Genomic DNA, 24255 nt, shown 5'->3' with positions numbered 1-24255 from the left:
GCATTTTATAGTTTATTATTTGAGTGTCTAATAATATCACTACTGGAAAACCTGAGAAGTGAAATGCATGTTAACATGAGTTAGTTTTCCAAGGATTTGGATGTGTGCAGCAGGAAAGCCTGGTGTGACTTGATGCCTATAAGGAGTGGGTGCCTCACCCTGATCAGATAAGAGTAATGGAAGCGATGAAAAGACCCCTTTCCCTGATGGCCACAGCAAAATGGATGTGCTCCCTGAGGTGTAACTCTGGTATCATCCACGCCTGTGGACACAGATTTATTGCCCATTAAAAAGCTACACTGAAATGTACCTCTTAAAATGCTGTGTTTATCCTGTTGAGAAGTCCTTGTAGGAATGAAACGAGACAACTGTGAGCACCGACAGACTAGAGCTGACTCAGTGTGGCAATATGCTGTGAGCCAAGTTCAAATAAGGTTTAATGCCATACAAACCTAAATTGATCTGTACAATTTCATTTTAACAACCCCCTATGAAATCAAATATTCCAAAATTAACATTTGTACTTACACTTCACACACAGCAGTGCTCTTTTTTCATATTTAGAGGAAACTGTTGTAACAAGATTAAGCAAGCAGGAAAATCAAAATAGGTACAATATGCGATGATTACAGAAATGGAAATCAAAGCAATCTATAAGCAATACATATGACATCTATCTACATGATATCGCTTAACACCAAAAATAAGTAGTAAACAGTATACTTATTGATACATATTTCTCTGGAAAAATTTGAATAAATTGACATTGTTTACTCTAAAGCTGTAAACAGGGTTAGTTTAAGAGTTACACAATAATACACATCATTTGCACAAAGGAGTAGAACAAAAACATCAACATAGATCGACTCGGATTTAATAATTTCCTTATCATACACCTCTCCTCGTGTGTATAATGTGACAAGATAATTTACAGCTGCTGGGGAAAGACATGAGATACAGCAAATAAAATAACATTAACAGAAAGAATTGCTATGTGATTAGTCAGTGGCACATGCCCTAGTCTAAAAAACCCTGGATAAACACAATCAACAACATTTATGACAATTCAAGTGTCAAATTGATGGTTTTCAACAGAACCTTTTAAAACTGTTTAAATGATCACTACGTTAAAGCAAATTTCACCATTTACTACAAGACTGGATGTTATCCACTTTTACACAACAGTCAGTAAACTTAAGCCTGCTGTACAACTGGGGAATGTATGACATTTAAAAATGTAGGTCCCCCGTCTCATTAAAATTCCAGACGGATTTTGTAATTTTGCCTTTTTTCTTCTTTTTTTTTTGCTTTTGGTTTCTCCACTCTTGGTCTTAGGTAAATGAAATTTCCCAGGCTAATTAAAGCCTATTAAAGACAGGTAATGTCAGGACTGGTGGCAGGACCATGACAAAGTGCTGATAATTGTCTGCCAGACTCGCTAAATCCACCTGTCCTGCAATTAATGCTGCCCCCCCTCCCCCCTCCCTTGACACATTAATCCACTGTGGAGCCCGCCCGGCAGGCTGATGCCTCAAAGTGCATCCTGCAAACAAAGATGTTGGATTTCAGACTAGTTTAGCATACACATGCCTTATAATGACTGCAGCAGAAAACCAACACATTTTAAGTAGCACACAAGGCAGCAGCCAGGTTATACATGGATGGGTACCTACATACGTATGTGTTATGATTTATGATTATGCTCTCTGCTTGTTTTGGGACTTAGATGTGTTGGATCAATTTATTTAGTCATGGACACATAATTTGCTATTCCAGTCTTTATAAGAGGAAGACAGCTAAAATATAGATTATACGGTCATATAAATTATTCAGAGCTGCTTGAGAAAATACCCATTGATCAAGCAAATCTGAAATAATAGACACTGTGTCCTGCCTGTGTTCTGTTAACAGGTACAAATGATGTTAGCTCAACTTCAATGGCAATGGACAGATCATTTTGACTAATCAGTCAGCAAGGTTTCAAATGTGAAACATCAAATTGTATGCACCCATTGAATAACCATTCACACATCTTGGTATTGTAATTATTAACATAAATTAAAGTGTCATATTTCATTCCAGAACTGTTTAAATGAGGTGAGAATGTTTTTTTGACAATGTTGGCATCAATGCACCACTGGCACAGAAGACAGCTATGTACTTCCAACTGGGAGGCTCTTTGCCTATGGTCTAGCCTTGAAGAAAACATCTGGACAACACGTTAATTATACCAGTGGTTTTATGGAGAACATGTGCTGTTGTGATGGGAAGGAGTCACCCATGGTTGGTAGCTATCTCTGAATCCCAAGTCAACCCCTAAAACCAAGTCCCCGGATACCTAACTTTCTCAAGTGTTAGATCTGTATAGACAAAAGTTTTTTTTAAACATTGCATCTAGAGTGTGTCCCATTATAAGTTGCACTTCCTGCAACATGTTTCATGTATTTAGGTATTTCGGGACAAGGAGCTTAAAGGTTGACGTTTACATTATTTGAGATCAGACAAAATGCATACTAACAGCTAGATCATCCTGTGGAAGAGTAGGGCGTGTCACTATGGTAGTTGTAGTCAGGGCATACCTTCTGCACCAGTTTATAGTCAACACTGTAAAAGGCTATATAGATGCATATGACTTTGAAGGGTTTCGAGCACAGCCAGGACACATGGCTCTGCGTTTGCTCCTGATAGCACACCGTGGACGGGTCATAGCTGCACAGGGCAGTCTTCTTGTTGCGGTCAGTCTTCTCATACTCAATGCGACAGTTGAATGATTTGGTGTCTTTGGTCTCCAGCGTGGACTGCTGGGCGATTTCGAACTCTACTACCTTTGAGGGCGGCACCAGGCTGACCGACACGTTCCCCAGGCCCGTGGAGTTGTGGCGGAAGTAAACGCTAAAAGTGCCGTTCCCGTGGTCCACAATCTTTCCCGTGATCAGCAGGTTAAGTTTCACAGTCTTGATGTTGGAGTGAAAGTCTCCCCACCCGAACATCTTTTTGAACTTGCCAGTCTTAACGATGGGCCTGCGTTTAGTTCTGGCCTGTGCGCCCTGAGCATCTGTCTGGTTAGATAACCAGTCCCAGAAGTCCTCCATGTTCTGTAAATATGTAATTTCCCTCATGTTGCTCTTGAACCCGGGGGAGCCCCTGGCAAACAAACGCAGGGGGTTGAGGATCCGTGGACTGGCCCCCGTGGGAGAAATCTTCTGTTCGTTATCGCTGTCGCTCCACTCAATGAGCTCTGTGGCTCCTCCATGCACTTTCCTGCATTTGACCTTTAGAGAAAGCAGAGCAAAGGTAGACAGAAAAACACCGTTAAGTGGCATAAAGTGACCTTTTTGTAATATAACTTTACAATACTGCTGCACAGACAATAATGTATTTAATGTTTCTAGTTTGTTCAAAGAAAGCACAATGTAGTTCACTTGGGCAGTGATACCTTTCGTCGACCAGACATATAACAGAAAATCCAAGTATATTCAACACGGATTGACTTATCTCTGGTGGTTGCACTATAAAAATGGCACAGCAGCAGTTCAACACAAAGGCTAAAGAAAACATCACTTCAGCACTAAACAGGAGAGGAAGCAAAATCCCACAATGAGCATGGAGCCACCCACTTGCAAGCCGGGCTGGCTACACACTGGCTGCGTCGCGCGAGCATGTCAGCTGCGTGGCGTGTCCGTTTTTATTTCGGCTCCCATGTTAACAGGTTAGAGCTTACACACTGCCTGCGTGACACGCACGTATCAGGCGCGGAAAATGCGTGCATGCTAGAAATAGAACCAACGCCTATTTTTCACGCGACACGCAAGCGTGTTGGAAGTGTTTCCAGGCAAAGTAGATTAGGAAAAAAATGATTTATATGTCATTTTGACACAAATACATATTAATAAATGACATGATGAATGTTGATGTTTGAAAGTCTCTAGGTTTTGACATAAATGCAGATATAAATGTAATGTAATATGTAAAATGTAATAAATAATTATCGATTTTCAAATATTGCACCTGTCAATACAAAACAAAATATTCTGTAGCCTATTTTGCCGTCAATAGTGCCGACGTCGTCTTTGCTGTAATCAAATCAGTATATATTTATGTTTAACATGAAGTATACTACTGCTTGACTGCAGTAAATCAATGGGGAATGTGTACAGACAAGGCTAGCAGCAGCAGCACCACGTCAGACACGTTTCTGGTGTGTAAAGACAGAAAAATCCCAACACGCAACAGTAACACCACGCTCACGCGACGCACGCAGTGTGTAAGATTTACTTTAGGAAACGCTGGAGCAATTACAGCAAAGGTAGCCTTGGGAAACATTTTGTTTGGTAAACTAAAGCATTCCAACAATTATTTCAAACAAATGCTGGCACTTCAATCAAAAGGAGTGCTCAGTATTAGAGAAAGTGACATTTTATTGAAAATTTGCACAGCCACTTTACTAGGGTAAAAAACAATCTGCTGACCAGCAACTCTAAAGCTCACTAGTTTACACGTTACGTTTGGACAGAGCCAGTCTAGGTACGTCTGCCTCTGCTTCTAGTCTTTATGCTATGCTAAGCGAGGCCTGGTGGTAGCTTGCATACCATGCAATCTTCTCACCTAACTCTTAGCAAGAAAACAAATTAGAGTATTTTCAAACTATTGCTTTAAACTCAAATCTAAATTTCGAAAAAACAAATGTACAACACAATTTAAACATTTTCAACTAGCAACGACATTATCTACTCAATGAGCCTCACTTGCCAGTTCTATAACAATAGAACTTCAACACTTTCTATTCAAGCCAGTACAGCTAACTGAAGCAAAGGATGCTTTTATGTGTGTGGTGGCTGAGGATGCTGGCAGGCCTGTGCAGTACAGAGTGGGCATTCCTTCACAGCAACCAGCAATAAAGAGAAAGGGGTAAGGTTGGTCAAAGGACTTTCAATTAAGATAGAGGCATTAGTTAAAAAACACTGTTTGGCAAGTATGACCCGAAACTGTATGTAGTTGCCGTTCCAGTAGTTAAGCACACTAAAATGGCATGAATCACTGTGAAACTATTCACAGACACTAGTAGCACCAAATATATCAAGAAATATACTGAATAAGGGAATCATCTTGGATGCAGCGATAAACCTCAACTGTGCTCATATTTGCCTAAAGCTTATAATATTTTAGGACGACTTGTCAGATTACATGACAATGCAAATCCCCTGGACTTAAGATGTGAGCTGGTCTCACATCAGCATGCATATGAACTTTAGCTTGTAATGGTTCCCAACAATAAAACAGGCTTCTCAGGCTGTAGTATGGTAAAGTAGGTGCTAATCCAGACGCAGCAATGAACTGTGATCCCTCCTTGTGCCTTAAAGCCTTTTAGCTTCAGGAGTGATTCCTGGTCCACTTCAGATAAAGCTTTAATAATTCACGGCAATAAGCTTTGCTAGTTTTATTAGTAATTAGTAGTGTCGGCTTTCCCCAGGCCCGGTTGTAGGGATCACTAAGAGAAGCAGATGTTGAAAGTACTGAGCAGCGGCTGTTTGAATTCTCACTGAGCTGCTGTGCACTACTTCCAGACTAATTATAATTTTGCTGTAAGCCTAACTGAGGCACATGTGTACAAAGCTAACAAACTAGGTCTGTCTGCTACAATTTGTTTTGCCACACTCACATTCCTATAAAGCTTTCCATTTGACATGTAAAATGGCTACGTACATCTTATGTTGTGCAACTGCGTATCTTATAATTAGAGCAGAACGTATGGCTCAGCTATCTGCATATGTAATGTGAAATCAATGTGCCTCCCACGGACAGTGAGCCTGACCCATCTATCAGCCCTCACAATGCTTAATTAAGACAGTTGCTCCCCGAAAACATGGATGAATAAAGCAACACTGTAATATTGCCCCTCTGTGTAGCTCATCACATCCAGAGTCATGTATTAATCAATTCCAGTGGCAGTATTCCCACACTGATACTGTCACTTAGTAATACCTCATGTGAGCTCAGCTTTTAATTTGATTTGACTTTTACAACATCACAACAACAGGCGATGCTGAACATAAAATCGGCAGGACTGCGAGCTCCCGACAAGAACATTTCTTCACTGCTGCGAGCAAGAAAGACACTAGTCTTCCCACCAGCCCGAGCTGTTATATCCGTTACACATTGGGTGTCATGCTGCGCAGCTTAATAGGTGAAACCAAATTTTGTCTTACAGTGTAAATCTCAGGTGAGCTTTGTATAGGATGATTATAATGGAAATGAGAGAGGAGTTTAAGTATGATGAGCAACTGGGGAAATTGCTGTGACAACAAGGGGATCAGCAGAGGGATATCTAATACTTATAGGCCCCGAGAGAGATGAAGCACTGGGAACTTGAAAGCTTGCACTGACACATAGGCTTTGGTTTGGTTTCTTTCTCTCTCGCCGTCTCCCTGCACACATGCAGGACCAACACACACACTATAACACCTCGTTCATTTAGGCGGAAGTGGTGTCTCTTAAAAACAGACTAAAGGAATTTGAGTTTTTGTACAACAGGACTCAGTGGAAAAAAAGAGGCAAGGTCTGATGAAGGAGAATCTACAAAAGCCTAATTAAGATTTCTTAATCGGTGCTGCTGTGCTAGAGGCGTTTCGGGGCGACTTGAAACAAGACATTATTATGATAACTGCATAATAACTGCAGACTTATGGAGCTGAAAACACCAGACCTCATTTCAACAAGCACGAGGCAAAGTGACGAGTGTCAGACATTGCGGATATCTGTCTGTGTGGTTTAGCTTCTTCCTTTTCCTGTTCGTCCTAAACAAAAACACAGAGAGGTGCATAAACCTTACATCCCCAAGCAGAGATATTACATCTATATACCACAGCAGTCAAAGGTATATATGGCTTATAAAGGAGTAGTGATACGGCAGTAAACATAAAGGTGGGTGAACTATACATGCTGTCAGTAATGTTATCCACCATGTATGAACATAAATAGTGAAATCTGACTGAAATAAGTTTTTTTTTATTTTGTATGCTGAAACTGCTTATGGCTAAAGTTTCCAGTCAATATTTATTTCTTACATTTATTAATCATCATTTTGCATCACATTTGACAGGAAGAGTGTTGCTTTGTAAATCTCAAGAGCAAAGGCTGCAAGTTAGAAAGTAATGTATGTCTCATAGACACCACATTTTTTTATTCTAATGTGGAAATTTTTGAGACCAATTTTTTTTTACACCTTCAGTTAAATTCAGATGCACAATCGGCTGGAAATAAATATAGTGGACTAATGAGCAATAAAGAGATCTTGGACACAAAATCGTCCAAAGTTCCAGCTGTCATAGTTATTTTTTGGTTAGCAGATGTTTAAGGCAGGCTGACCCACAACATGTTTAAAAAATTGATAAATAAATAAAATTTGCAAAAAACACTTTAACTGATACTCAGCCTGATCCAGTATCAGGGATGCCAATATTATATCAGGCCACGTACACTGATATATATGAGAGAAGGGCTGATATTATCCGTAAATTTCATTTCATTTCATTAATGTCTGATAAGTAACAAGAAATTGCATGAGGCAATGCCAAAAATAAGTTTGAAGTAATTGAAGATCAACATTGCATCAGCATTTTAAGCCCTTTCCAACTGTGAAATGTCTTCTTTTTTTTTAATAACCAAATTTAAAGAATCCATATCGGAAATTATTGTTTTTTTTTATGTATTTATGTTGAAAAATGAGTATTTCGTCATTATATCATGATCAGATTTTTTTTAAATTCTCAAATATCAATACTGGTTGACCTAAAAAAAAGTGCCTATATAATTTATTATGACTTTGCCTCATTAATACGTAAGTCAGCATACAAGTTGGGAAAGTTTTGGATATCATCCTCAAAGTACACATGCTTAGTGTAGCTGTCAGTGGCAGGCTGTTACTTTTTATATCAGAGGAGAAAAATGCATGTTGTGCATATTACCTAAACATCTCCAGCCTTTTATTTTACTTCACAAGCTAGACCTTTTTGCCACATTCTTTTACATGTGTGTCAAAAGTGCATTCATAGCTGCGTAAAACTCTCTGTCTATGCACCTTGGTTGTGGGATTAACTTCAAAGTAGAAGTGCTTCCTTTATTTTTAAAGTCATTTTACAAACTGCCTTGAAGAAAACCTGTTAATGTAGCATGCAATCTGACTTCAACCTATGAAGTGAAGTATATTAAATGGTATGGGTTGTATGTACAGTATCTCCTTTAAAATATTATTATCTTCTTGTTTTCATTAGCACATTTCTATGCATTTCTACATATGTATCTGTATGAAACGGAGTTTATTTGCAACCTTTTAATTGTATATGTTTTTATTGCTATTTTTGTATCTCAATGACCTTTTTGGCTAAATAAAAGCTACAATAAAACATCCACAAATGTCACTAGTATTGTATTATTTGTAAAGGCTCTGTCCTTATGCCACATGTACTGCATATGTGATTTAATGTTGTGTCAATCAATACCATCCAGAGGTATTAGTGGAACTTAAATACTGACAGAGGTCTGAGCAGCAGCGAGCCACACACTGAGTCAGGATGAATCAGCCTCGACATTCATCTGTAATGAGCATTATGGAGCTGGCTGCCTGCTTGTCCCGTGGGTAGACATATCTTTTAGAGGCCTGACATAAAGGTAATTGCCACAGTGACCAGAACTAGCCTCTAGACCGTTATTAAGAAGCCAGTGACATCTGGCTTCTGGATCATCTGAAGAGATGGCATTAAAATGCATTTGCAGTGAGCAGCCGGCGACATTGTGCTAGGCTGTGATGTGTTCTGGGCCGCGGGGCAAGGCTACAGTGTTGCTTTGACGCCGACGATGGAATCTCTCAACCTGGCATAGTTGACAATTTGCCCCCAACTTATGATCTGAGATCTGCTTTTCTGTCTTTTTGGTTCTGTGTGGGAGCCTCTGTGTCATCCTCATTACCAAGTTCCTTGTATCAGTCAGTTTAAATAACCTGTTTTGGGGTTTTCCATGGTTGATTCTTTTCCAGCACATAAGGTTGGGCTATGGATCTGGGGAAAATTGGTTTCAGGCATCTTCCTCACAATAAACAAAATGGGCAATTAACCTGCTCATCAGTGCAAGCAGAGCTGTTCCAATGATGCACTCCACTGTTCTTCATGGATTTATCTGTGCAAATTGACCTCACTTTGGTGGTGCAATTCATTTCTCTGCTAATTTTCTGTGTCTGAAGCTTCATTAACTTGATGCGCTTCTACGTAGTAAAAATCTGGACATCCCACAGAAATTACACCGGCTTCACCACTGCCTACCGTAATACTTTCCTAGCACTGTTGCAACACAACACCTGTCACTGTCGAGCTGCTCAGCCACTACTGCGAGACCCTGTATTGACTGCAGCTTCTTGCTTTCAAGCCTCAAACATGACATGTGGCTCCATTCACATTAAAACAATTGTCAACCTGCAATCCCCTGCCCCACGTCCTTCCCCAGCCATCTTCCTCCTGATGTTACAGGGCATATCATTTGTAATGATTCACACCCAGAGCCGGTTCCAGGAGAGAAGGCCCTGGAGGCGCTTAGGCAGCCCAGAGCTCAGAGTCTACATGCTGCTGAAGAATAGATTGGTGCTCTGATCGCTGGAACAGCCTCACGCTCCAGAGCCATCACTTTTAATCAGAGGCTGTCCAGGGAAACACATGGCAGGTGCTTCAGCACTGTGGGGGATCGCAAAAGCAAATCCACACCGGGGGCACCTTACCAATCACAGAAGGCTATGGTTAGTGTGTGTGTGTGTGTGTGTGTGTGTGTGTGTGTGTGTGTGTGTGTGTGTGTGTGTGTGTGTGTATGTTTGCATGTAGCATATCTACTCCCCTCTAATATAATCCTTCAGGCCATTACCACCTGACCTCTGTGAGAATGAGACAGACCACTGTCTCTAATATCTTAACACTACTGCTTAAGATTTTATAGATCCAATATTGAATTTGTGGCTGAACTCTACATAATTAGAATAATTTGTGGTGAATATTAAAAGCAGCCAGTAATGTATTATTACATTTGGAGCCAAAAAAGGGTGAGATTTCTTACATTTTTAGATGCATTCATGTGGTTGTGCGATGGCAATGCAGACCTTTAATAAGCCTTAAAACTCGTCCTGTCGACACCTCTGTACATTTACACCAGACCAGCACGTGTTGATGGTGTGAGGAGAGGAAATGGCAAGCTCAAAGGAAAGTAAAGCTGATGTTTTCATAACTAGAATCACAGTGGTATTACCATTTCTGTATCTTGACAGTATATCGATTTCACCTCTAACTGTTGACAGATGTGCTGGAAATGCCTAAAGAGCATGCATCACATCGTTGTCATTGAAGCAAAATATGTAGTGATTGTGCTAGCGCTATCAAGACTCAGATAGAGATACAGGTAGAGAGGGTGAGGAGGTGACATGTTTGTCTCGTGATGAATACCAAAGAAAATCAGTCGCTCCGACATCATTCAGAGATAAATGAAGCTTTAGGGCTTCGTAAGGTGTGCAATGATCGAATGCTGTGTAATGCAAGCCTAAACATTAAGCGGGCAAATGGAAATATTAGAAATTGCTTGTGTTAACTACAATTAGACAATTTTCTACTCAGACACAGTATATCTGCCAGCGCCACAGCTGTTGATCTGACGCTGTCCATGCCCTCTGACCTTTCTTGTGGAGAGGTGAAAAGACAATTAAAGCCTTGATAGACAGCAAGAGCTCTCACTACTGCCCACTGCCTACTTCAAGAAATTATAAATATGCAGACCACTTGTGTTCTCAATGGAGATTCTCTGTCCACGCATGCCTTTTTTATTCTGATACAAATACACTTTGAGCTCGTAGAGTTATAATGCATGTGTTCCTTGTATATTCAACTCAAATGAACTATGTTTAAGAGCCTGTTTTTGCAAACATGTTGCTGCAAAATATTATCTGAAAGCTCATGATGTCACTCGGAGCTGCTCACGTCTTATGATTAGCATAAATGACAGCACGTAACAAAACCCTCCTGTGCCTAACATAAATCCTACGATGTGAGATATTAGTCATGTTTATAGTGTCACAATCTTCTATTTTCCTCTCCTCCCAGCAGTCAACACTGACTGAAACCACGCCACACCTCACCTTTTCTGGACGTTGGTGGAATTCTATTTGTTTTGCTGTTTGCATGAGTCGTCTAAGTGAAGCATTCAGTATCATAGCATTTCCCTACTGGAAGCAGTACACTAAACTGCACAAATCACACACAATTACCTCTCCTGAAGTGTGGAAGCTGCCAACAAAGAATTATAAAAACATGTTTTCAGTGTTTCCAAATAAACGTGACAAATTACAGGAAATTATACCACATTAAGCTCCTATTATAGCATTCCTATTAATAGCTCTCAAAGTACTACATCAACTTAGTAGCCTGTCCTTTTATATGTGCAACAAAGCAACAAAGTCACATTCACAGCTTCATGTCATCTGCATCATCTATTTTCTGTTGGGTAAAATAAATGTCAGTCATTTTGCCAAATCTATTTGCAACAGAAATGTGTTAGACACAACATTTTCCATCAGTGCCGTAATGAACAGCAAGTTAGATTCAATCAGGTGTCAAAAATTCTATCTTGCAATGAAGCCAGGACATCCTTTGTGTAAACCAACCACAACTTACAGGCAGCTGTACTTGAAGCAAACCAGTGGCAATATCGCACACAGCACTCCTGTTCTCGAAAATCAGAATTTTTATATTGGAGCAGTCGATAGCTGGTTCGCTGCATCTTCTAAATTAAATTCGAAATTTGGCCATGCAACTAACTGTCAACTGTAACTCAAACTCATGTCACTACTGAACATTGATGAAATTATTTTGAGATTCACATTCAGCGAGGAAAGTGGGGGATTAAGTAAAAGTAGCAATACGACAACAAAATATTCCACGACAAGTAATCCTATTGTTGTACCTGGTCAAGAGAGCTAATTTTAGTGGGAAGTTTCATTTGTAGCTGTGCATATCAAATAAACTGACTTGTATTCAAGGACTTTGACTTGTAAAGGAACTAGCAGTTAGAGCTGACCGATAAATGCAGTGGGGTAAAAAGAATAAGATTTGCAAGTAAAGAACAAATACTTTAAAATTGTACTTAAGCATAGTACCTGATTAGATGTACTTAATTACATTCCACAGCTGTTTGCAGACATGTATTAAATGGTTGCAAAAAAACTAGGATGCAATAGATACAATTAAGTATTTATTTATCAGTGACTCAGTAACTAAAAACTATATAGTAAAAGATCAAGGAGGAAGCTTTATCATTTTGTTAATATGTTGTATTATTGTATTATTATGTAATATTGTGCAGCCAATGCTTTCCTTGAATGAAAATCAATATAAATCAAATTTGCATTCTTGGTCACAGTTTACACTGTACAATAACGTGCCTCCTTTTTGAATTAGCTGCAGGGGATCATCATCATTTCATTTTCCAGCTACCAACACATTGGTGGCAAGGCCCTGCGGGTGAAAGTGAGATGTTTGTTTGTTTGTTTATTTAGGATCCTCATTAGCTCCTGCATTGCAGGTGCTATTCTTCCTGAGGTTAGTGAGAACGGATCGTTGTGGGACATTTAAATGCAGTGATGATGTCAGGTGTTGAGTAAGTGTTCGCACAGATCCCACTGGAGAGAAGAAGGGAGAGAGGAGGGGCTCTGGGACGAGAGCCTCCAGGTAATCTGGATACTCGTGTTATCTCAGCACCTGCCACATGTGACAGCAGCAAAGCCCTGAACACTTCACTTTTAGGCAGGCGTTACCTTTTAACGCATCATCAGTTTCATAATCCCCTTACATGGTCAAAGCATCAACTCCTGTGCTGGCTCCTGACACCCGCAGCAAACCTCCATATGTCTGATAGCAGGGATTCAGCAGGATAATACCACAAAGCATGTTGGACTCAGTGTAATTGTCATTCTCTTGACCAATTTTTAACACCTTCTACTTTGTACAACAATGGTTAACATGCTTGTAAAACTCCTCAGCTAATACTTGAGGAAGGCATATTCTGACATGAATATTTTAAGTTTTTTTAGTATTTCCACTTTCATCTCAGGAAAACGTAATCTAAATGTTTCTCCCACTGAGCTTTTTGCGTGTGTGTGTGTGTGTGTGTATGTGTGTGTGTTTTCTTCTCTTCAAATCCATGCTATAAATGATTCGGGTGTTTTATTAAAAAAAAAAAATCTTCTTGATTTGCTCAAACGTACGTCCATTAAATTTGACGGAGCAATTGTTTCTGTTCTCAAAGCAGATTGCGCCTCGGCTGATTTCAGAGAAACAGCTCCCTTTGAAGAAGAAACAAGAGCAGGGAAGACGTTGCTTCCTTTCTCTGTGAGTAGTTCAGAAGACAGGTACTTCACAAGAAATATATAAAGATGGAGGGTAGCTGACAGTGCTTTGTTAGGGCTGCAAATGACAGGCCTCAAAGCCCAGAGGCAGAGGAGGAAATGCAAAAGTGAGAATAATCAGAAAGGAGATGTATTGTACTTATTCTAAAGCTGACACACCTTGCCTTTTTACAGGAAAGCAACACAGCTTTAATTAAAGAGGTCAATCATTTTCCCAAGCTCTGACATGTAATTTGATTGCCTTCTCCAAAGTACCAAACAAGGTGGTAATTAAGAACTTTACATGTCAAAGTGTTTGAGAAGTGGCAGAAACTTTGCTTCTGTGCCGACTAGAGCCATGTGATGTGATGTGATTAGCTGATTGTGAGTCTGGCATTTCAAACATAAATGGAGAGCTCACTGCTGTATAGCAACAACACAACTATTGAAATATTTGATTTAATAGAAGAAAAAGTGACAGCCCGATTCCTCAGATGATATTCCATCATCTGCACGCGATTCAGACAAAACACCTGCTGTATACAAACTGCATCTCCACATTTTGATTTGCTGCAGCACAGCAGTGGAAAGTGATGCAGACTGTAAAAAAGAGCTGCTAAACAGCGAGCTTGTGCTTTAGAGAGTGCTGGATGTTTCTGACCCTGCAGAGCAGTAATGACAATGCTATAAGGTAGCGGAGCCTCCAGATCTAACACTGCCTTGGGCCGCATATCGCCCATAAAAATTCATAGCTGTGGAGCAAGATCAGGAAACTCAAAATCATATTAAGCATAATGTTTCCTGCACCAGAGCCACCACAGTGGGTGCGACTTGCACACACACCACAGAGAGCTGCTCAAAACTTCACTTCATTGTAACAGTTCACATCATGAGAGAAGCTGGGGGGGGGGGGGCGCTGCTCATAATTGTTTGAGTTAAGTATTTAATGGTCCATCCAGCAGCCAGATTATGGTTATTGTCAACGCAAAGGGCAATTGCATCACACCTATCAATCATTTGGACCATCTTTCTTTTCATTTCAGGACCTTTATCAGCATCATTTGTTGCCAGTACACACACAATTATGATTGATGATTGGAAAAGGAATAGGTTGCGGGGTTCAATAGAGTCAATACAACCTGTAGTGTCTGCAAGATACATTTGAGGGATTTAACACACAGAAATGGCAACCTTTCCTTCAGAGGTCTGAGACAACATACAGGCTGAGGACTGCAAATGCCACAGACAGTATTGTTTATGAGGGATTATCTAGTCAAGCCTTCTGGCTAGAAAGATTGTAACCCCAATATGAGCAAAGATACACATCAGCACCATGTAAGCCCTAAAATGATTCCTGGAAGGCACCACATGCATACAAGGCCCCTTCACTCTGTCAATCCATGTTTAATCACTTCTTCCAAAGAAATTTCGACTTGCCTGCCTGCCATTTTCTCTCATATTTTCTCTTTCCCCACCAAATTTCTCTGCTGGGTTTTTGAAGACTTAAGTTCCAGTCCTTTTTTCTTTTTTTCTTACAAGGCGAATCCTGGGAGAGGTTGATGTGAGGACCAGGCAGAGCAGGGATGTGAAGAATATAAACACAATTTTTTTTTATTGTCCAGAGGGAAAGGAGGGGTGCAGGGGGTTGGGCGCTGGGGTCTGTAAAAGAGACGAGGACCTTATCACAGCCCAGCAGCTCTGTAATTCGCCGCCATGATAAAGTGGCAGCACGGAAAACCTTACAAGGCTGGCACAATCCAAAGACGGATTAGGTTTTTCTGACATAAGCTTCCTGAAAAACTAATCAATCAGCCCATGCAGTATTATCAGAAGCGTGAGATTAAAGAGCTGCTCCTAATCCCCCCACTGTACATTTTATTACTCTTCCCAGTGTTAGTTGCCTTTAAATATACAATAAATAAATAATAAAACCAAACATAATTGAGCATGAGGAAGGGGAAAAGGGTTAAAGAGCCCTTAGAGAAGGAATTTATGTAGAATTTGTGTTTTGTTATGAACACAGGGATAAAACTGTTGTCCTTGCCAGACCCCTTTCTAACTTTGAATAGAGCCTCACTCGCTCCAGCACTGGGGAGAAAAAAATACAGGCGAAAAAAAAAAAATCCTCTGGCAGATTTTTGCAATAATATTAGCGGCTAAAACTGAACCAAATCGATATCACAGTCTCACTTTCTTGTTCTAATGATTTCCCACTTTCATTGATGGATGAACACATAAATACTCAAGTGACTACATGTAAATAACTGTTGAAATGCGTGCTAAATCCTTTGGGAAATGACTTGTAATCCCTTCAATCAGTGCACATCAAAGTTGCAGGGATGAACTCCAAGCATGTAGCGAATCCAGAGGACAAGACATGTTCAGCTTATACGAGTAACCAGCTAAGCTTTGTCTCTTTAATGCGCCACACCCTTTTATCAGGATGCTCGCTCCAAGCCTGCTCAGTGCGACCCTGGCCGGCATTTACTGTAACAGAGGAAGTACATGTACATTTAACACCACCGCTGATCTTCTTGGCATGGGCCACATAGATGCTTTGTCATGACATAACATTAGCAAAGAGCTCTTACCCCGGCAATAAGATACAAAGGTGTAATAGACTTTGTCAACGTCTTCTCACACTTAATCCGGAGCAGCGTTGGAAAAACCCACTTTCCCTGCATGCAATCTGTAGGGCAGGACAGACAGAGGGAGATGGCAGAGAGCAGGGCTCTCAAGTATGTTTTTATCTTCATTTACATTGTTCTGCTGTCATTGCACATGGGATAACTGCAGCAGATGTCATGGGGAAGAATGGCTTCTCCCAGGATGGCTTTGACCCTCTTATTTGTCCCTGGGGTATTGCACAGATGCTGGGACCGGGGTTACATTTTCACCATTTGATTCATGTTTTTTTTTTTTTTATGAGTGTGTGTGAAGACACAAGAGAAAAAGTGTTTGTGTTTTGGTTTCTTGGTTTGGAGGATGCGGCCAAGTATGTGATGCTGCTACAGACACTGAATCTCTACTTCTACTTAAACAATGTAAATGTATCCTTCAGCGGGGGTTCAGATGTCTGAGGTGCGTCCTGTGACGACGCTTTAAAATCTAGCATTGCAACTTTGCCACATGTCGCCCCAGTCACATCCTTACAGTCCTCATAGTAAACTATCCTACCAAGCAGACATACTAAGGAAAAAGTTGTTTGGTGTTTGGTGGTGAAGTTTGGTGCATATGTCATGCCTTCAGTTAACGTCAGCCTGGTATTTAATTATTTTCTACCCTATGGAAGGTGGGGGAATATTATTAAGGGCCAATATGTCCCCAGTCAGACAGTGGTAGGTCTGCTGGGAGGGGAGACACTGAGGCATATGAAGAGATCCTCTCCAGGGAGGCAGCCTGTGTCTCTCTCTCTCTCTCTCTCGCTCTCTTTCTCTCTCTGGAGGCAGAGCTCCCAATAGGCACAAAGCTGATAACAACAGCAGCCAGAGCAGACAGCACTTTGCCGCTGCATCTGCACAGTTCAAGGCTATCTTTAAAGAAGCCATCTTTGAGGATAGCACAGATGTGAAGAACTTCTTCAATCACATGGCATTTTCTGTTCATGTCTGATCACAGCAAGAGTCCGTAAAGCAAGGATGATCACGGTAAAGCCCATACTTTATTCAACTGCCTATAGAGGACATCAGTAGCCATTGAAATACAAATTATGGAAAATACCTTTATATTTCTCTAAAGCTTATGATCTTCCTTTGGAGAGCTTATTTCCTGCAATAACAACAGAATTAGACTACAGAAATATTCGGTCAAGAAGATTAAGGCAATCAAACTCTGCTAAATACTAATAATTTCACATGTATTCACAGGGACTTGGGATTTAATCACATTGTATAAGTCATGAAGGAGGATCAGCGCAGGCTTTGAAAACATGTGGGTTCTGCAATTTTCACCTATTGTTCACAGTCGTCATATTTTATGCGTTTTTAACTCTGCCCTCCATTTTACTACGGAAAAGACACTTCACGGCTGAAGAGGGTTCAACACAGAGGTCAAACCTTGTTCAAGCCTGGTAGCAAAATGAATGATAAATGATAAATGATTGCTAAACACAACTATTTATGGCTGAATAAATGAATAGGCAGTTTTTTTTTTGAGCCATAAGTGACAGAGGCAGAATGCCAACGCCATGACATGAAAACTCACCACAATGGAAATAAACTATAAACTATGCAAGCATGGCACATCAATAATATTCAGTGAACAGTAAATCTATTTTTTTTTTTTAAATACATTAACTCCACTTCTCAATTATGAATACTGCGGAACTGTTCATCATAATATAATGAGCATTATGCTCACATTGACTTGGAATGTAATGTACATGTTCTGTATTACTGTACATGCATAAACATTATTTCTAAATCTAAATGTTTCCTAAGGAAGTTAATTCAGATGCTATTAGGGAAATTAACAGCATATGGTATATAGTATACAGTATGGCTATTGACAGCAGCAGTAGTAGTAGTAGTAGTAGTAGTAGTAAAGTAGTAGCAGTACTCTCTTCTGCAAAATTTAATCTGATAGATTTTGATATTTATGTTTATGAAATATATTTTTATATAGGCTGCAGAAATTTTAAATATCAGCATATTTCTAGAACTGATGAAGATCCTTAATCTTAATAGATGTTAGAAAATCATGTTCATAAAAAAAGGATATTTGGTATTGTATTAAATAAGTTCAAATAACACAAAACAAGCTTATGCCCTGTAAGCCTTCATGAGAAGTTCAGCACATTTGGTGCTGATGACTATATCAAATACAATTTGAAGCCAAGAATTTATTGAAATGTCATTTGGCATTATGAGTTGATTGATTAATCACATTGCATGAGCTAAATAATGCAGATCTACAATAACTCACACAAATCAACTATATATATATATATATATATATATATATATATATATATATATATCATATATATATATATATATATATATATATATATATATATATATATATATATATATCATATAAATATATAAAACTTTGACTGATAAACAAATATCTTGTAAGGGACCCGCAGCATAATAAAATAAAAACAGACAGCACATTAAAGCCACTTAGCCTACTGTCTCTAACTTTCTCTTAAAGCCTTCTTGTGATCACAGACATATTATTTTCTCATTTACTCTCAGCTCACCTGGTGCAGGAGGAAAATAAACAGGAATGTTTGCAGAGCTCTCATCTTCAATGACTTCTCGACTTATTCAAAATGAGCAGCGCTTAAATCCTCTCTGGAAGATTTGGAGAGGGACAGACGCACATGTCGTTGAAGCATTGCTGTGATCACCTGCGAGAAAAGTGGAAACATTGACGATGTGAAATCACCTACAATAAACCTTTGTTAAATTTGGGAGGACCTCAAAGATTGTAGATTTGAATCTTATCTTTAGAAGAAAATAAAAACTTTTCCTTACCGTTTTTTTTTTTAATGTAATACCTCACTTAGTTGAGTAAGGCGGTTGCAATCATCCTTGTTCAATCCACTCTCGGGTAAGAGTCCTAAAATCCTCTCATACGTCTCCGCCTCTCAGGATGTTGAGTGAATTTTCCCTGAGCAGCTGGGGCACTTGGATGTCTCTACAAACAATGTGAAACGGCTACAGTGGCTCAGTTGAAATAACAGTCCTCTAAGTTGCGAATCAAGCCAAACCGAAATAAACTAAAGACTATATATTCCCCTCCCTATACTTCCCGAGCAATGGTATCAATAGAATGACGATGCGCAGGGTTAAGTATAGCCAAGTGAGCCCGGACCCCAGTGACAGGACTGCAGTCAGTCAGACAGCAGTCCGCTCGCTGTGCGCTCTCTTCAGCTCTAGCCTACTTTATTTCAGTGCGCAAAATCCTCCGTTGCGCGTCTGGAGACTCCAAGGTCGGTGCGCATCCGTGCACAGAGTTAGACCAAAGATCTACCTTTGAAGTCTCACTCTCTCCGTCGAAGAGAAAAGTAAGAGTCTTGATGTCACTATTATCAGGTTTTGTCCGGCAACACTTCCACGTTTTTAACCCTTTAAACGTTACACTTGTAATCTCGCTTGTCTGGTAGTTTTATATTTGTTGGTGGTAAATGTTCAGTCAGATTAGAGTAACCGTAGCCACGACTAAGGTCTAAAATGCACACAAAACTTTTATTATTTTAATTTACACAATAATGACTTCAAACTTGCAAAAATAATCATCTACAGGGCTGTTTGAATGATGCCAGTAAAAAACAAACAAAACAAAAAAAAAAAAACACTATGGCGAGTGATTTTTATTCATTTGAGAACTGGCTGACGCGGCAGTCCTGACCACACAGCGCAGACAGCAAAAGGTCAAACGTTGTTCTGATGGCAGTACAAAGGCAACACCATTTTCTACTGTGGAATTTAGGAATCTGTGTGACTGTGGCACCACCATGTGGTTACAGCCAAGCACCTCACTTTACAGAGAAGACTGCCGTTGCAGTTAGTTTGCAGTGTGCAGACGAAATAGTTAGTTCCTACTTAAATATTCAAGTTAGGCCTACATCCTGCAGTTTAAATAATCGGATTCCTATAATCTGCTGAGTGTTTGTAATCAATATAAACGTTCTCTACATTTAAGTTTTAATGGCTGTGTGGCAGTGATTGAAGACTTGTGTTAGAGGTACTGAGGCAATACAGGCAATGTATAGGTGAGACAATGAAACACAAGCAGAGCAGTTCAGAACAAAATGTTGCTGATTGCAGCAATGAGGCAGTATCAATTCAATGTGAAGGTATCTCTTAGTATGTATTACTTTTCTACTGAATGCAACAATAGACTTCTGATTTAATGCAGTGCTTGCCATCCTTTCTGTGGTAATAGTCGCTTGGTGCAATTAAAACATCACCCCATTTCAAATCTTGAATTTGAATTGCAGACTAATTGAGAGGTTTCAGTACCCAATCCATAGTAAAGTTGACCTCTTCCTCGTGCATAATACATACAGATCCGTTCATGTCTCCATCCATCTCTCATGTCTATCATCTGGGAGTTTTTGTAAAATTCTTTCGTTTCAATCCATTCATTTTTATGTCACAAGTATTAGTCATTTTTGACCATATAAAGTTGGGGTGTGTTTACATACATAAAGAAAGAAAGAGTTAAAGATTAAATATTCAGGACAAACGCAGGCACTTCGTCATATGGATTTGGATACTTTGTACTAAATGTAATCTAAAGTTATACTTGGTAGTATTAAAGGGACCTCTCACATGACAGTGTGTATTTTCATTGAAGGTAGAATTACATACAGGCAGACCAAAGCAGATCATTTTAGTAGAATGATCTGATACTGTTCCAAACTGAAATACCAACAATGCCTCCTCATTAGAGACTCTTCCACACATTTGATCTGACATGTTTGAGTGAAAGCAGGAGGAGAAAGTAAGAAAGAGAGGGAGTGCACACTGCTTGCTATGTACACAGTATTTAACAGTTTCTTTTCTGCAAAGCATAAATGTAGACCGCACCGTCTGTAAACTACAGTCTTCACAGTTGGCATGAATATGATATTTGCAAATACTTTTCATGGTGGTTTAGGTGCAAACAGCATCATTTGGTGAGTCATTTAGTGATTCCACTTGCCAGGGTTTAATCATCCAATACCAAGAGGTTTTATTGACATTCTGTATTGTGGTTGGTCAGTGGGCATCTCCTCTGTAGATATATGCCCTTTTATGTGATTTAGCGGTGCCAGTGCACTAGGAGTGTGCCCGTGGTAGGTTGGATCGCACCCAGTCATAAGCACATTTTAATTGTTTCTTTTAATAATATTTAATTTACATGCCATGCTGATATGATGATGTATATACTTCGGTAGAATGTAGCGATGGCTATGTATACTGTTTGAAATGCTTATCTCGTGCAATGTACAGAAAGTGCTCAGGTCATGTTAGTTAGCTTAGCCGGCTAGTTAGCGTAGCCTGCTAGGTCGCTAATTTGCTTTTGTCCATCTGTAATTAGAATGACTGGGTGTGTACGCTGTGTACTACGTGGCTGACCAGGATATAATTCTTTGTTTACCAGGTACATATTGTATTTTTTTGTTTACATATTTGTTCAATTTAATGTGTTGTGATATTATATATGCCATTGTACGTGATTTAGCGGGGCCAGTGCACGAGGAGTGTGCCCGTGAATGACTGGGTGTGTACACTGTGTCCTATGTGGCTGACCAGGGGCCTGTTTCACAAAACCAAGATAAGGGATTAAGCCGGGATTTATCAGTTATCCTGGATGATTTAAGCCTTGACTCGGTTTCACGAAAGTGGAGGCACATAAATCACCATGGAGATTTATTCTGTGCAGCTAGCCTGCTCCCGACCAGGCTAACAGCCAGGATTTATTTAATCCTGGAGCCTTTTCTGATCACTCAGCAGTGGTTTTACCCTATTGTTATCAGCCTGGATTAAAATACAACATGTGCATATTGCTGTTCCTTTAAGTACTGTTATTATTTAAAGTTGTGACCATTATTTTTTTTTAATAATTATTCATGTGACAGTCATTGTTACTGTTATATTGCTGTATGAAGACTGCTGTTCATATTGTTAGAAGTTTGATGAATATATTATGGCAGTTGTTGAGATAATTAGAAAAGGCTGATAACATTTCAAATGTGTTTTAAATGAAGTCTGTTACTAATGGCAACACATACAATGCTGTACATTTCTGTTGACCAATGCACCTTGAATTATTTTAGTTGATTCATTTTTTTAAAATTCTTTAACAATAAGGGTCATGTTTGTTCCACTTCCATGTGCATTGTATTTGGCATTTTTAGCATACAAATTGTGTTGTTCAGTAAACTGGGACTATAATTTGGGAGGATTGTACAATTTAAAGAACATATCTTAATTGTACATTCCTCCCAAATTATAGTCTTAGTTCACTGGACCAGTAACCATCTAGTGTTGTAGGCTACTGTACATTCATGCAGTGGGGGGGATCATCAACAACAGGGGGAGGACACCTCAATGGTTTTTGACCTTATATTTTGCTGGGGGGGAAATAACTGATGAATATACTCTGTTCCATTCATGTTTACAGTGTACATGGGATTTATCACTTAATTATCTTTATAGTTTCTAGATTTTAGAGTCCAATTTCATCAGTGTCTTGATTTTCTATGTCCATATATACAAGGGAGCAAGGCATATAATATGTAGAGAAGGAAACTCGTCCTCTATAAAAAATAAAAAAATGCGAGAAAACGTGTGGCAGATAATAGCGGACAGACTGAATGATAGTCTAAAAATATACATTTATGTATAACTGTATAACTACTGCTCTTAACTGAAACCATTCAATGAGTCACTGTCATTTGCAAAAACGAACAGTTGTACACTTTGCATTAAAAGCGAGCAGTGGAAGTTAATATGACTTAGGAAATGTATATTTTAGCCCATGAGAGAGAGGGAGGAACAGAGTGAAAGAGATATTAAGGCATCATAGTCTAGCGTTGTAGAAAATTGATCTTCATGGTAACTTTCCTGAGTAACATTATCTTTTGCTTCCTTTTAAGGCAAAGAGTACAACTGTTAATTTGTGCAAATGATTAGTAGCCTAATCCTTGAATGGAATGATAATGACGGTTTCAATTCAGAGCAGTGGTCAGTTATTTAGGCTGCTTACGCATTCAGTCGGTCCGTGATCGTCTGCTAGGCTTTCTCTCGCTGTTTCATTACAGCGGCCGTGTTTCTTTTCTTTTTTATACAAATAATGTGTTTCACGTCATCATACTTCCACAAGAAGCTGCTGCTCACTCTGTATAAAGTATGTACAATGCGTATTCTCCATTTTGGCATCAGTAAATCTGTGATCAACCTCGCTGTCTTTTGAGGAAAGCCGTGGACGCGCATCTATCTGAATTACTTCATCCTGGCTCAACCTAGTCGCTCCTCCTCAGGCTGGCTTGGCCTTCGTGAAACGCACCAAGCCAGGATGCACAGATTAGACTAGGTCAAGCCTCGCTTTATCAGTTATCCTGGATGTATATATTCTGCTTTTGTGAAACAGGCCCCTGGATATAATTCTTTGTTTACCAGAATAAATCTAATCTAAAGATTGAGAATCAAGTGTGAAGTCTTCAACTATTACACAACGCAGAGATCACATTGGTTACACTAACTGGCCTGAACTGTGAACACTGATATCGGACTGCTATTAACTTTTATGAACTACATTTCGTCTCTGAAAAGCTGAATATGATGCAGCTATACTTGATAGGACTATGTAACTGATTCACTCTCACAATGGTTGTCTACTGGAAACCTCTAATGTGTCCCGGTTTGGTGCAGTGTTTGGTGCTGAAATAAAACAGGGCCTGTACATGGTAATGCCCCCTGGATTGATGACGAATGGTACAGTAAACCAACAGAAAAAAATCCACTTGGTTGTTGTTTTTATGGCTTTGGCACCACCACCTGGTAGAACTGTGCAATCAGTTCATAGTTTGCAGCAACATCAAACGATCAAAACTGCAGTACATTAGTACAAGAGTTTCTCATAAAAGGCTCTTTTTTCTTTGTGTATGTTTTCAAAGTGCTTAAGAAGTCAGATGTTTCTCTTGTTTGAACATTTTAATTAAAATTATACTCTGAATAAAAATAAGTCTATCATAAAATGCTCAAAATATGAACATAACTGACACAAATTTAGCAAGTAAATAGACAAAGTTCCTAAAGGAGTTTGTATTAATCTGAAATTAATTATGTTTTTTATTTGTTTGTGCAGTCAGATATAACTGACTGATATAATAATTACCTTGGCTGCAA

The 24255-nt window shown here is 39.4% G+C and overlaps 1 protein-coding gene and 1 long non-coding RNA gene across 2 annotated transcripts; one reads left to right on the top strand and one right to left on the bottom strand.

The window, feature by feature from the left end:
• Window positions 1-419: 419 nt before the first annotated feature.
• nxph2a (neurexophilin 2a) lies at window positions 420-19622 on the bottom strand. The gene is made up of 3 exons (XM_078261565.1): window positions 18889-19622; window positions 18612-18761; window positions 420-3272 (listed from the first exon to the last, which is right to left on the bottom strand). Exons 2-3 carry the CDS (start codon window positions 18654-18656, stop codon window positions 2526-2528), a joined length of 792 nt encoding a protein of 263 aa, XP_078117691.1. The 5' UTR covers window positions 18657-18761; window positions 18889-19622; the 3' UTR covers window positions 420-2525.
• On the top strand, window positions 16825-18892 carry LOC144525077 (uncharacterized). The gene is made up of 2 exons (XR_013502661.1): window positions 16825-17052; window positions 18607-18892. It is a non-coding gene; the product is annotated as an uncharacterized LOC144525077 (long non-coding RNA).
• Window positions 19623-24255: the final 4633 nt, after the last annotated feature.

This window comes from Sander vitreus, chromosome 11, assembly GCF_031162955.1.
Source record: "Sander vitreus isolate 19-12246 chromosome 11, sanVit1, whole genome shotgun sequence".
In the NCBI taxonomy this organism is placed as follows: domain Eukaryota; kingdom Metazoa; phylum Chordata; class Actinopteri; order Perciformes; family Percidae; genus Sander; species Sander vitreus.
The sequence above is the reverse complement of the archived record's forward strand: the minus strand, read 5'-3'. Positions and strand labels throughout refer to the sequence as shown.

Coding starts and splice junctions, on each gene's coding strand:
- nxph2a (XM_078261565.1), bottom strand. CDS start 18,656: ATGAGAGCTCTGCAAACATTCCTGTTTATTTTCCTCCTGCACCAG. Junction 3,273..18,611: donor TTATTTTCCTCCTGCACCAG/GTGAGCTGAGAG, acceptor CTTTCTCTAAAG/GTCAAATGCAGGAAAGTGCA.